Raw genomic sequence first — 13,975 nt, forward strand, 5'->3', positions numbered from 1 at the left:
CCCGCTCCCCAGCGTATACAAAATAACAATGAAACTATTCATTAAATTATTCAAAGAATGTAATGACTTATCAAATGACATCTTGGGGGTACCTGGCAATAGCTAGGTTGAAATATTTATATTATTATTCCTCCCAGTCATCATTTTACACAGCAAACCTCCAAAAAAGAATTATTGGTCTTACAATATTTCCGGCTTGACCGTCACGAGTGAACACACCAGGAACTGTGTTATTATGTCCCAATTAGCTAAGGATACGTCTGAAAATTAAGACATTAGAAAGATCTCTATTTCACAAACAATTCTCAAAGTGTAATTATGCCATGTTCTCCGAGTAATCTGGACTTATACATCTAGAATCATTTATAAAGATAACAATAATAGAAAAAGGAAGCCTAGTTTTAATATTATCTTAGAAGACTATGAAAGACTGCATTTGATGTTTAACTAAAAAGAACAAAGTGTAGACGAACTTGTTGCTTTGGCATCATTATAGATATAGTTCTTCTGAAACGCATATAATTCTGACTAATCTACTAATCCTGGTTACAAAGCTGTGAAAGCATCTCTGTGTTGTGTGTCGGTGAAGGTATCTCAGATTGACCAATTGTCACTTCCTCATTACGCATCGTAGCCAGCTAGAAGCTTTTTCTCTGTGAGAAATATCCTGACCAGCCCATCAGATACTTTTTGCTCATGCTGGTAGTTGATAAGCTTTTGATGTGTCCTTTTCTTATCAAGCAAGACATTTATTACTCGACGAAGATTCTAATCAAATCTCAGCCTGATTTTGACTATGCAGATGGTATGGCTTTTTTGTGACCTCGTACACAACAATCCAGCGGGGTTTTTAGAGGGATATATTGGTGTATGAATTAATAAAAGAAATAGACGTTGATATGGCAGTAAATGAGCTCATGACCCTGTCTTGTTATTTTCTGAAATTTGGTAGGTAGCAGTGGGATAATCGATCAATAAGAGAACCATTTTAATAAAAAAAATCTTAATTGATCCAAAAATTTAAGTTAAAGTCTAAGTCGTTTGGTAACTCGCCAAAGAACATGTACTTGATAATCTCGGATGTGTGCTAATATGTTTACAGTAACTTTATGTATCTTAGGGACCGGATCATATAGTAGACCAATAAGTTCTGACATCCACTCAATTGCTTGTATCGATGCCTTGACAGTAGCCAAACCAAATATTAAGAAGATAAATTTGGGAGATAATAAAATATTAGTTATTGGTACCAAGTATCTAACCCAGAAAAACGTTCTCAAGAAGCCAAGCCAAAACCTTGAACGAGTAATTAGATGCGAGTAAGAAATCATTCCATGCTTTTACGGTGCTTTTCAACGATTGCTTGACTTCTCTTCCTTTTGTGAAGTCTCTGATATTCTGACTATAGGTAAATTTTTGAGAAAGAAAAGTGGATTTGTTTACATTCTCAATTATTTTTAACGAAAACAATGTTGTTTCTCAAATTTTGTGAAATACCGATGTCTACCTCAAGAAATATACATATACAAAATAAGGACTCAGTATTTGATATTCTCTTTACAAGCAACACTTTTAGCTTTAATTTTGCCAGGCATACTCAAAACAAGTTTTGCACCAAAATTCATATACATTTGCACCAAAATATTGTAATATAAGGCATGGGACCTTCAGTATTGTTCTATAGTCTTTCTTCTTTGTAACCTAGTACTTTATGTTCTTCCATACATAATCGGTTAGATTTAGATCAGAATTTTGGAAAAGGCAGTAGCCCTATTGGCTTACTTGTAAAAAATTCTTTCACCATATGGTATACGGGCCAGTATGACAGCTGATGCTATATTCTTAGAATTTGAACATAGGTATCATGTTAATCATTCGATCTTTTCATACCAGAAATTAGAGTCCTTAGAAAAATAGTTGCTAGAAACATATTGGTCAACAGAGATTTTATGGGTTGCGAGAGGTCCAAGTCCTCAAACCCAGAAACTCTCTACATCCACACACCATTATGGAGCATTTTCCAAGCTTCTCTGTCATTTTTTTTTGGGAAACGTTCTTCAGACTTACAAATTATGAATGAATCAAAGTCATTTTCGTTTACTAAAAATTAGGACTCATCTGATCATATCACTCTACTGCCGGTTCTTGACCATTTTCTAGCTTTTGATCTAGCTTAACAAATCCTATTATTCATCTACTCAATTGTCATCATTGATCTGGTTACTTGGACATGAGAGAAAGAGAGAGAAAGAGAGAGAGATATGTCTTCACGAAGATAGTTGATATCTATCTAAAAAAAAGTTTATAATCAACTTATGACAAACTATTTTTCGTGGTATCCATATCCCCCTTAAATTGATTTCCCTTCATATTCATATAAAGAACATCGTTATCGGTAAAATTTAGTTCCATTGATTTCAATGCCTTTAAATTTGGGTCAATTTGTCCTAGTTTCTTCACATCTTTTGATGATGCATCCAATCGTCGAATGAGCAATGTTCAAGATTTCTTTAATCTCTCCTGGCGAATGTGTGTGTGTTTCTTAATGTAATTTTGGTGTGAAATGTAAAAAGGATGTAAGGAATAATAAAAACAATCGTCGGCTTACGAAGGCTTCTTTGTATATGTGTATGCATATATGTCTCTTGTTTTATTTTATTTTATTTTTGGGCCCTATTATTGTCATAAGAGAGAAGGAATAATCACCTCTAATAATATTTTGGAACCTTGAGGACATCTTATTCAAATAAGCAGAGTAGTGTTGATCCAATTACGCATTGACTGATGCTTCAGAACTGTAAAAAGAATGCGATCTTCATTTTGCAAACTCCAATTCAAAAACAACAAACTATCGATTATCAAATTTTTACATGTACAATCAAAGAACAAAAGCTCCTGCCATTCAGAATCCCGTCTGTGTATTTTGTTATAAGTAATACCTTTTTTCTCTCTCTTTCTCTCAAAGCAAAAACACTATATCTTACAAGAGAATATGTAAGAATTAGAGCTCTAGAAGACTTGCATAATACTATTCACCAGCGTACGAGGGAATTGAAAGAAAAAATTACTTTTCATAGTAATTTATTCGATTCCGGGTGGATATATTTGTCAATTCCGTCGACAATTCCCTCGTATGCTGGTGAATAGCATTTTCTATAAAATCGGGATTCTAAATGGCAGGAACTTTTGTCCATCGATTATATAATGTATATATCAACATTATCATCTTCAGCATCATAATATTACTAAAAGAAAAGAACATATTCAATTTAACTCTTAATAATAGTTTACTTTCTACGTACAGCTTTAATATATACAGTGCTTTTTTATTACTTATTATATGCTTTTCTACATACTTCATTTTGGATGACGCATGAATGATATCATACAAAACTATATCAAAAAGAGTAGACCAGCAATTTTTACTTTATTTTATTTTTTAAAAAAAAAAGGGCAGAGAAAGAGAGTATGAATGAAGCTAAGATCATAAGGTAGTATATAAAAACCTCCAAGGCAATTATACTATTTGATTTTTTGGCTTCTTTTGACTACACCTTCCTCTCTTCTCTTACTTTACTTTTATTTTTTTATACATATTCGAAATATACAAATGTCTTTGCGTAACCGCTCCAAAGATATTCTTAAAGACGATGACCCGACTCGTATTGCGACTGACAACGGTCACTTTTCATTAGCTCGGTAAGGGGAAAGAATATATATATATAACATTTTAAACTGCATATGTGTAAAGGCGAGGAAAAGGGGGATTGCTGTTGTTTGTTTGGTTGTTTATTTATCTGACTTCATTTCTACAGAAACTTTTACATTGCTGATGTAATCACATTGTTAAATGGAGTGTGTGGAGTGACATCTATATTTGCTACAATGCGCTACTTAATTAGTAATGATGTGAATGATCTCTACATCTCGATGATAGCCATGCCTTGTGGTATGTTGTTTGATTTTCTGGATGGAAGAGTTGCACGGTTACGCAACCGAGCTTCTCTGTTGGGACAGGAGCTAGACAGTTTGGCTGACTTGGTAAGTACATGTGGAAATTAAAAATGAAAATTAAAAGAGAGAGAGAGAGTGTGTGTGTGTGTGTGTGTGCGTTATAGATACACAAAGGAGTTACTTGGCATGACTTGAATTGGTTTGACTTGACTGGTTTACTGATTTACTGATTAATTGCTTTGTGGGGATTCTAAATTATAGATTTCATTTGGTGTCGCACCTGCAAGTCTAGCGTTTGCAAGTAGGTTAATCTAGTTAATAGTATTGATGGATAAATGAACATTATATAGTATGTGTATGTGGATTATTTATTAATTGTTATGTTTTTTTGGGTGTAGTTGGTATGAGGACATATCTTGATAGTGTTGTTTTGACCTATTTTGTGTGTTGTGGAATATCTCGGCTGGCACGCTACAACGCAACGGTTGCTATGATGCCAAAGGATGCTACTGGCAAGGTGAATTACTTTGAGGGCACACCTATTCCCACCTCACTGAGTATTGTGGCCATTCTAGCCTACTTGGTCTACAGTGGTCAGTATCTTGAAGATCTACCAGGTCAACTGGTTAACTTGGCTGGGAAGAGCTGGGGATTTCATCCTATTGTATTACTTTATGCTGTCAGTGGAACATTAATGATCAGCAAAACACTTCATATCCCAAAGCCTTGATCTTACTGATAATTATAATATACACAATATAATAAAATAAAAACTTGTTAAATGTTTAATCCAAATAAAGCAATTTGAATGGAGATTTATTTATTTTTTTATTTCAATTCAATAAAAGTAAATCACCATCCAATACACGCTTTATACGATACAAGATCGCCCCAATACACGTGGGAATAAACTGGTTAGGGGCTTCTCAAGCACTGCCAAGGTCCTAAATGTTGGCGGGTACTTGAGAAGCCCCTTGATCAATTATATATAGTATGTGCTGACAAGACGATAGCTACTAAGCTATCCCATTATGCATATGTTCTTATATGTGATAAATCCAACAGCCGAGTGTCTGGATCACCACACATGACTTTACCGTTGGAATATATACCTGTTAGTGACAAAATGAGTCGAATGGTGCTCTTCACGACCTCAAACCTTACAACTTGACGTTCTACCAGACCACTCCCCCCAAACCATATACAAAGAGTTATGATATATATAGTAATTATGGAACACACACTTTCCGAAATGCTAAAAAATCTTGTACGTGTAGAAGGTGAAAATGCACCTTCGACAGGAAGTAAAATGGGAAATAACGTCCCATATGCAGCATACTGAACAGCCATAGTCACACTGTTACTTTTAATGAGAATATAAAAAATGCACACACTATGATGGCATTTTAGAGATCAAGTACTCCAAAAATATCTTGCGTGACATATAGCTCCAAAGTTGTTTTGGGAATGGTTTGGGGGAGTGGTCTGGTGGAACGTCAAGCTGTAAGGTCTGAGGTCGTGAAGAGCACCTTAAATCTGGTTTCTTCTTTTAACATGCTTATATTGAGTCAACATCGTCAATACGGTCACTGTTCCTTGCATATCTTCACCTGTAACCAAGGTGCCGCATCTTGGTCATATTTTATGTCGCCTCGACCATATTCATACACAAATTCAAACATCATTATGAACAAAAAATAAAATAAAGAACAGTCAAATCATTACACTCTTGAGATTTTCTTTTACACATATGCTTAACCTACCTGATAAACTATTACCTGATTCGTATCACTGCATTGATTTTGGGAACGTCCTATGACTATTACATGGACTCTCTATTTCGAAATTTATCCCAACACGTAAGGATGTGAAACGAAGCCTCTGAAATGACTTTTCTCCACATCTTTGCAGGCTTCGGTAATTCTTTTTGATAAGGTGTCTTCCTGCAAAAATCTATGGCGCTTAACATTACTCCTTCCCACTGCCCAGAATTGTTTTATTGGATTAAGCTCAGGAGAATAAGTAGGGAGGTACACACATTTATATCCTCGATATTCAATATACTTTTTTATGTTTTCGCTAATGTGAATGGGTGCCATATCCATGACTATATAATGCCCTTTCATACGCGGATATTTGTCCATTTCATCGAGAGTTGCTTTTACGAAACTGATATAATGACCTGTTATAGTTCCTGAACTGATATAACCATCAGTTTTTTTCTTCTTGGCAGGTCTTGGTTTTTTAACGCCAACTGTTATCAAACCTTCAGCACAGATAGCGCCCAATATAGACGTTGTATTTGCTTTCATTGTTGGTCGGGTAACAATTACACGAGTCCCTTTTGTAGACCAAGCTCTTGAGCGTTTCATGTTTATATCAAAGGCAGACTCGTCAAGAAACACGCAATTCGTCAGGAAATTCATGTCTGTATTCTCCCATTTACAAACCCGGTTGTGCCGCTCCTCAATTTTTGCTGGACTGTTTCTTTCAATAGAATGGAAGTCTGCTTTTTTCAATGAAAGATTGTATTCACTTCTCATAAATTTATAAACAGTACTATGTGAAACTTTGAGATGATTGAATTGTTTCAATAAATGTTCAGCCACTGCAACAACAGCAGCAGAAGGATTAGTGTCAAAGAAATTGGCAATGATTCTTTTATGTTCTTCGGTCAGAATACACTTACGACCTACTTTGTTGCAGCTATCAAAGATGCTGTCAGGATACATGCTATACTGCTTCACCCATCTTTGTAATGTTTGAATGTGTATACCCAATTGCTTTTCCGCAGCTGATGCACTCATACACTTCTCAATTTTCAGATCGAAAAACCTAGCCTCGTCTTGGATAGTGTATCGCACATAATCCCGTTTAGTATCTGCTTCCTTCATACGAGTATCTTCATCTTTTGCCTTTTTCAGCTGGCATTGGACAAGTCAAAGAAGATTCACTGGAGGCCAGATTTTTCAAATACTCAGAATGGGTTGCAATTATCTCAACAATGAATTCCCTCTGATCAATAATATAGTACATAGGCTCAGGACCACCCTTCTCATCAACAACATTTCCGCGCCCATCTTCATATAAAAATTTTGTGCGCATACTGTATCCAATTGTAAAGTTTAAAAAGGAAAAAAAAATCGAAGAAAGGGAACTTGGGCATATTTTATATATATATTTTCGAGTGCCAAGAAACGACATGATTTCTATGCAAGCGACTTTGTTTCTAAAAATACGAGATTGATTTTGATTAGCCGACGATATTGATTTTGGCTCGCCTGTGACATCAATTCTGACTGGTGTGTGACATTGCTTCTTGGAACCACTTATATGTAAATGTATATAAGAAGTATGCTCTTTAATATATGTATATCTTTTTGGGATTGATGATTTTAGGGCAATCTAATATATTGTTATTATTTTAGCTGGATTGACAATAATTTACAAATATATTATTTATTTTTGTATATATATATGTGTGTGTGTGTGTGTGTATAAAGAAAATCGAGATTTCACATGGGTTTTCATGATTTATTTATTTTTGGGTAACAATGACCAAGAATAATAATGGTAAATAAAAAAAAAAGATTGGGAGAAGATAGATAGAGAACAAGAAGAAGAATAAGAGAGGTCTAAGGTGATGACTATAAAGTGAGAAAGTGGGATGAGGAATAGGGATAGTAAGAGGAAGAGGAAGAAGAAAAGGTGTACTTCTTTTTTTTGGTAAGGTTGAGAGTTGGATTATAGATAATTGATACATGAAATAATTACAATATTTTTTATTGGGTTAATAACCTCCTTGTTTTGTTTTTTTTTAGGTCTTTTGATTTTTTCTGCCAAGCATTCTTTAGTCTTTAATGGCCAACTAGAAAGGAAGATGGATAAAAGAAGTATGAGCGTAAGAAAGAGATCTTATTTGTGTGCATATAGGGATTCTGTATATCTTTTTACCATTTACACGGTCACAGTCAGGACACCAACTGGTTTCATAGTATCGACGATGGATCAAACAGTAGCTCTTTCCGCGAGCACTGCACACCTTTGTGGCTTCTGTAACTTCGGCGGCCTTTGCCTTGTTGGCACTGCATGCTTTTGGTGCTTTGATCGATACAGCCATAGTTATGATAAAGAATATATTTATGAGGTTGGATAAATTATTTGGGATTCTTGAGGTTTGTTTTGTTGAATATATATATTTTAATGATTGGAGAACATTCGGGGTGGGAGAGGCTAGGTGTAGAGAAAACACTGGCTATATATATATATATATATACATATATATATTTATATATGTCTGTAGACAGTTTGTGTATATGTGTGGCTTTGTCAACCGTTGACCAAAAATAAAAAAGAAAAAAAAAGAAAGGGATGGTGACACATAAAGCATAATTACAAGTACTTTTATTTATTTATTTATTTCTTGTATGCATGAGAATGATCCACAGAACCCAAGTTGGGAACTGTGCTCATTCGAAATCATCCGTGCTAAATCTGCTCTCACAAAAACGAAAGAAAGAAGTATTACTTGTTGTGTCACTCAAACTAAACTAAGCTAAAACACACTATGACTCGTGATAACTTATTCTTTGGGTTGTCATGGGAAACCATTCATCCATTAATTATTTCCTTCTTTTTTTCTTTTTCTTTTTCTTTTTGCACAAAAGATAACCTTATTCTCCATATCAATGGAGACTATATTTTTCTTTTAAATTTTTGCTAAGGATTATAGATATAGTGTACTATAAATAATGATAGTAGTATCTGTGATAGTATTAGTAGTTTTAGTGGTGATAATAATAATAAAAAATATAGACGTTTAATTAGAAAAAAAAAACTTTTTTTTTGGTAACCATGGCAATTAAATTGAATTGTATAAAACTCGACCTGTGATCAATTTATATTTATTTATTTTTTAAAAAAAAATATAATGTTACACTATATAAAGAGGTCAATTGTGGACCTAATGATAGCCATCAGTCTGTGCTCCTTTCATTTATTGATTCTAGTGATATCATTGACCCAGAAATTCCTGCTATTGATCTAGTTTATTAATTCACAATGGTCACTCAAGAACCAATATAAACTTCAAAATTCGCAGGGTTAGTTCTGTGAGAAATACTATATATATCAAATAAAATAAAATAAAATAAAATAAAATAAAAAGAATCCAGAAAATGGGAGAGAAAACCCGTTGGCTCGAGCGTTTCATTGTTCGAGCATTTGTACATAGTGTATGTAGGTATATATTGTGTATGCGTGTATGTGCTCATTTGTCCGGTACTTTCTTTCCAATGAGTGACAAAGACGATCTTATAAAAAAAATACCATGCTGTATAACCACCATTCGTTCCTAGGCATCTTTAACCGAAATATTCGCTCTTATTTTTATTTTCTCGATCACTTTCCTTTTCTTTTCATTTCGTTATTTTTCTCGATTATTTTTTTCTATAGTTATGTGTCTAAATGTGCGAGTGTGTTACCACGGAAGAGCACATTACAAACACATAAAAAAGATCTTTGTAATAACGGACATTCAGACAGCCTTTACAGCCAACAAGCACACAAACACACACACACACACACACACACCTTTGGCTTGCTTTTGGATAATCCCATGACAACAAACTCGGATAAAAACACAGCATCAAAAAAGCCATTTCTCTTCCGGAAGTATTCTATCAAGCCGGTAATCGGAAACAATAGACAGTGATAATAAGAATAAGAATAAGAATAGTATATTATACTATAAAATTATTCAGGAAAATCCTATGATCTAGCCAAAAGTTCTATTTTTTTTTTAAAACAAAACAAAAAGTAAATTGTCCTGCATATTTTAGTGTTCTTTGCGTAGCCGAGCCCCGGTCAGTTTCTACCAAAAAATAGTGCAGATTCCTGTATACTCGTTATTTTGTTTATTATAGCCGAGATAGCGGTACAGACCAGCCCAAATATACATATATACATATATACATATATCAAAATATTCATTAGCGATACATTGTTTTGTTGTGGCTTTATTGCTGGTGGTTAAACTAAGAAATCCAATAATATAACACAGCTTTGAAGTTTAACAAATCGATCAATGAATATAAAATACAATTAAAAAGAAAACATAAAAAAGAAAAGCTTCTTCCGAAAACAGATTGTGTTTATCGGATATACTTTGGCTGATGAAGGGTGATAGTGAGCTGATTGTTCCTCACCCGCATCTCCCCATTCTTATTCAAATGTAACAACACACTAAAACAAAAAATAAGAAGAAATGAGGGCTTTTTCTTTTTCTTTCTCTTTATTCTTATTTCAGAGAGTTAGATCAGTGCACCTCCCTTGACTATCCACAAGAAGCATTCGATAACACATGGTTGGGTTATCTAAGATTGATTTATTTTCTTGCAACAAAGCCGTTTTAAAAAAGATATGTACTACAAAACCTTATCTTCCCCAGAAAAAGAAACTTTCGCTTAATTACGGAACATTAATGTTATTCTTATTGTTATTGTTATTGTTATTTTGTTGGGAGAACTTTTGCTCACCTGATAGCTAGATACAGAGACTGGTAGACAGGGATATAGGCAAATAGACAGACTACTTTACTATAAATATATTCGATCATCGCACAGGAGTAGTCTTTCTCTTCTTTTTTTTGCCTTTTTTTATATTAGTAATATGTGTTTACTTTGTATTGAATTTTTCGTTCCAAAGACTTCAAAATGTCTAATTCACAATAAGAAATATTGTAATGTATCTTTTGTATCAACAGCTCATATTTTATAAAAGCCAAAAATAGATAAATAAATACAAAAAAATGTCCGTGTCCTTTTTGATTGAATGGTCCGTCATCGTGGGTACAAAGATTCTGAAAAAGGTTCAGTGTAGATTATCAAATCGGGAATTGAGCGCCAAGTACAATGCTGGCAAGACACATTTTTCCTTGTGACTATTATAGATAAAATTCAATTCAATTCAATTCAATTTAATTCAATTTAATTTTTTTATATTTACTTATTTAAAGAAGAGAGAGAGAAAAAATAATGAGCTAGGACCGAGATCAAGTTCAAGTTCAGGTTCAAGTTCAGGTTAAGGTTCAAGTCCTAGACCTAGACCTTAATCTTAACCTATACCTAGAAGAAGAAGAGTAAAACAAATATACAATAATGTTACCCGAGTTTTATGTCTTAAAGTCTGTTGATTCACTCATTAGCAAACAAAAATGACTATTTATCATTCACAGTAAATATATGTCTGTGTCTGTGTATGAGCCTTTGTATGAGTCTGTAAAAGGCTGGTTACTCTGAGCAAAAAATAAAATCCGAGCCCCCAAAAAATAAAATATGTCTGGAATAGTATAAAAAAGAAAGAAACTCCCAGTCCCCAGTTCCCAGCCCCAAAACCCTCAAACCCTCAAACCCTCAAACCCTCATGGTGCATTAAAGGTTTAGTCATCAATTTAGAAGTATTATTATTACTGTCCAATAATATTTTGTTGTTCCCATCCTGCGCCCGTCCTGCGCCCTTCTCTCCACTTTATATGTCTTATTTAAGATACATTATTCTGTTTGTACAAAAAGAAAAAAGCGGAAGAAGAATAAGAAGAAGAGAAAATTCTGTTTACCAACAAAGAGATATTAATGAAGGGGGGACTATCCCTAAATAAGAATGGCAAATATTCCTTTTTACATGCTATGCCATATTGTGTGGAATTAGAACAAGCGGTTAAACACGTGTAATACAATGTTTGGACATTTGTGCTATAACATTTTATCATATTAATATTAGATACAAATGATCTTAAATGCTTAGTTGTTCTGCTTACTAAAGTTCTACAAGCTAAAAAAGAAATCTAGAAACCATGGTTTGCTTTTGGATCTTGTACATCCCTATTTAATTATATATACATATACATATACATATCTTTAAATTAATTATTATAAAACATAAGAAAGGCTAACTGATAATGTTTTTGGAAGTTTGTCTCTATAAATGCAAGAAAAGTAATCCAAAGAGGTGCATTGTCATGCAGTTCAATAGACTATGAGGCTCGGATTTCCTTATAAAAACAAAAAAAAAGAAACAGGCCGTGAGTAATTACATTATTACGAGTATTATTATTTATGAACTATTAGATTTTTATATAAAAGGTAATAAATCGGCCTTTTTGGTATATAATATAGATTCTCTGGAAATTACATTTATTTTATTTTAGTACTATATTATAGTATATTACAACCAAACAAATTGACCAGCTTTCTAACCACCAGTGTTAATACAACGCAAAAAATGAAGACTACAAAGTGGGACAATATATCGACTCATAAAATACAATGTTTACATACATACATGTATATACATATCTTTTAAGCAATGAGGGTCTTACCTTCTTGTTAAGTGAATACAATAGTGATAAGGTACATTGTCAATACACTCTTTCCGGAAATTGTTGGTGCAATTTTCTACCGTTTCTCTGCTTAATTCATCTTTTTTGGTGCATTTGGTGCATTTCATTTTTGCACCAATGTTTTCCGGAAAGAGTGTATTAGACATTATATTAGTATTTTTGGTGTAACTTTTTTTTTCAAATTAACCATGTCTGATTAAGTCATTAGAATCTCTCTTTATCTTTATTTTCTTATTGTTGTTGGTAACAATTGGGTTTTGTACTCTTTATCATTGAGATGAAAAATAAATAAATTGTGTAGTGGTAATACAACTTTTACTATTGTTACTATAGCTTATCCACATTTCTGGGTGATCGGCTACTGGTTACAGTAAGAATTATAGCTTTGATTTGTTCATTTTTATTATTCTCTCTTGGTTTGCTCATCGTCCCCTCGTCTAGCCACCCACACACACATACATGCACGTGTATCAGTTGTATTATACCTTTGAATCAAAAACTTCTAAATACACTATCTGTCAGTTATAACAATATCACACCACTTTTTTCCTGACCCTTTACTATATCTACATTTAGTAATTTTATGAGTTCAAAAGGTAAGAAAGGAAAAAACACCCATCTCTCCTCTATATGACATTCTATAACTATACATATTATCTAATCAAGTAGAATATGACACGACATGACATTTGTTGATCCAAGCCAAATGATAAACTGCAAAACAAATTCTAATTAATATATATATACTTTAAAAAAATAAGCTACTGTATATTGTTAGATTATGGCCTGATGTTCTTTTGCTCAAATTATATTGAGCTATATCAGAATATTGATGTAGTCTGTTTGTATTTTTGTGCAAATCTCAACCTCTTTGTATTTATCTTTTCTTTTTTCTTTTTTTGCTTGTTATTGCTACTGCCATAAAATTACGGTTTCTAATAATTCGTTTGTTTCGTTTTGTTTTTCACTGGTAAAAACATAGCAACATTGTACCATCACAAGAGAAAAAAGGAAAAAAAAAATACTTTCAAAAATTATTTCAAAAGTTATTTTCTAAAGATAATTCTAGAGATGATTTTCATTAAACTTAATTTTAACAAGACTTGAAGGATTTATAAAATACTAATTAACTCGTACACAATTTATAATTTATGCTTTTCAGAAGAGAACACACTATTGGACCAGAAGGTTATTACAAAAACTTAGATTGAATTGCGTTTAATATTTACTTCACAAGCACATGTACACATTTAATAAGTAAAAAAAAAGGGAGGTGTATACCCATAGTTATTGGAAAAAAGCAAATCATATATTTGTTGGATCAATACGAAGGCTGGTAGAAAATACGCACAGATTTACTTTCTATTGGCTAAATAAAATATACGAGTACCGGAGATTTACAGCAACCGAGGAGTTTTAACATATTCCAACTTTTCCTACACTGAGTATAAATATTTTGATATCGGAGATACCTTAAGAATGTTTAAACTCAATGGTGGAAAGAATGGTATTCTTTTTTTTTTTTAGAGAATATATATATTAACAAAGATTGTATAGACAAAGGAACAAAAGGTTAGCAATAAAAAAAGTTACTGAATTAAATAGAAAACTAATGATAGGGGG

The 13,975-nt window shown here is 33.1% G+C and overlaps 4 protein-coding genes across 4 annotated transcripts; 2 read left to right on the top strand and 2 right to left on the bottom strand.

Annotated features, from left to right (window-relative positions):
* Positions 1–696: 696 nt before the first annotated feature.
* Positions 697–2,111, top strand: PHYBLDRAFT_73624 (hypothetical protein; the record flags this gene model as incomplete). Its single annotated transcript, XM_018442892.1, has 4 exons — positions 697–805; positions 886–948; positions 1,121–1,319; positions 1,901–2,111. The coding sequence occupies 4 exons, from the start codon at positions 697–699 to the stop codon at positions 2,109–2,111; spliced, it is 582 nt and encodes a 193-aa protein (XP_018287983.1).
* A 1,347-nt stretch (positions 2,112–3,458) lies between these two features.
* Positions 3,459–4,740, top strand: PHYBLDRAFT_126793 (hypothetical protein). Its single transcript, XM_018429125.1, has 4 exons — positions 3,459–3,699; positions 3,816–4,041; positions 4,216–4,255; positions 4,353–4,740. Exons 1-4 carry the CDS (start codon positions 3,611–3,613, stop codon positions 4,682–4,684), a joined length of 687 nt encoding a protein of 228 aa, XP_018287984.1. The 5' UTR covers positions 3,459–3,610; the 3' UTR covers positions 4,685–4,740.
* An 85-nt stretch (positions 4,741–4,825) lies between these two features.
* Positions 4,826–5,639, bottom strand: PHYBLDRAFT_73626 (hypothetical protein; the record flags this gene model as incomplete). The annotated part of the gene is made up of 4 exons (XM_018442893.1): positions 4,826–4,927; positions 5,119–5,317; positions 5,349–5,500; positions 5,565–5,639. 4 exons carry the CDS (start codon positions 5,637–5,639, stop codon positions 4,826–4,828), a joined length of 528 nt encoding a protein of 175 aa, XP_018287985.1.
* Positions 5,640–7,474: 1,835 nt separating this feature from the next.
* Positions 7,475–8,166, bottom strand: PHYBLDRAFT_159726 (hypothetical protein). Its single transcript, XM_018434045.1, has one exon. It carries the CDS (start codon positions 8,072–8,074, stop codon positions 7,823–7,825), a length of 252 nt encoding a protein of 83 aa, XP_018287986.1. The 5' UTR covers positions 8,075–8,166; the 3' UTR covers positions 7,475–7,822.
* Between the last annotated feature and the right edge of the window lie 5,809 nt (positions 8,167–13,975).

The sequence above is a fragment of the Phycomyces blakesleeanus genome, assembly GCF_001638985.1.
Source record: "Phycomyces blakesleeanus NRRL 1555(-) unplaced genomic scaffold PHYBLscaffold_20, whole genome shotgun sequence".
NCBI classification, from domain to species: Eukaryota; Fungi; Mucoromycota; class Mucoromycetes; order Mucorales; family Phycomycetaceae; genus Phycomyces; species Phycomyces blakesleeanus.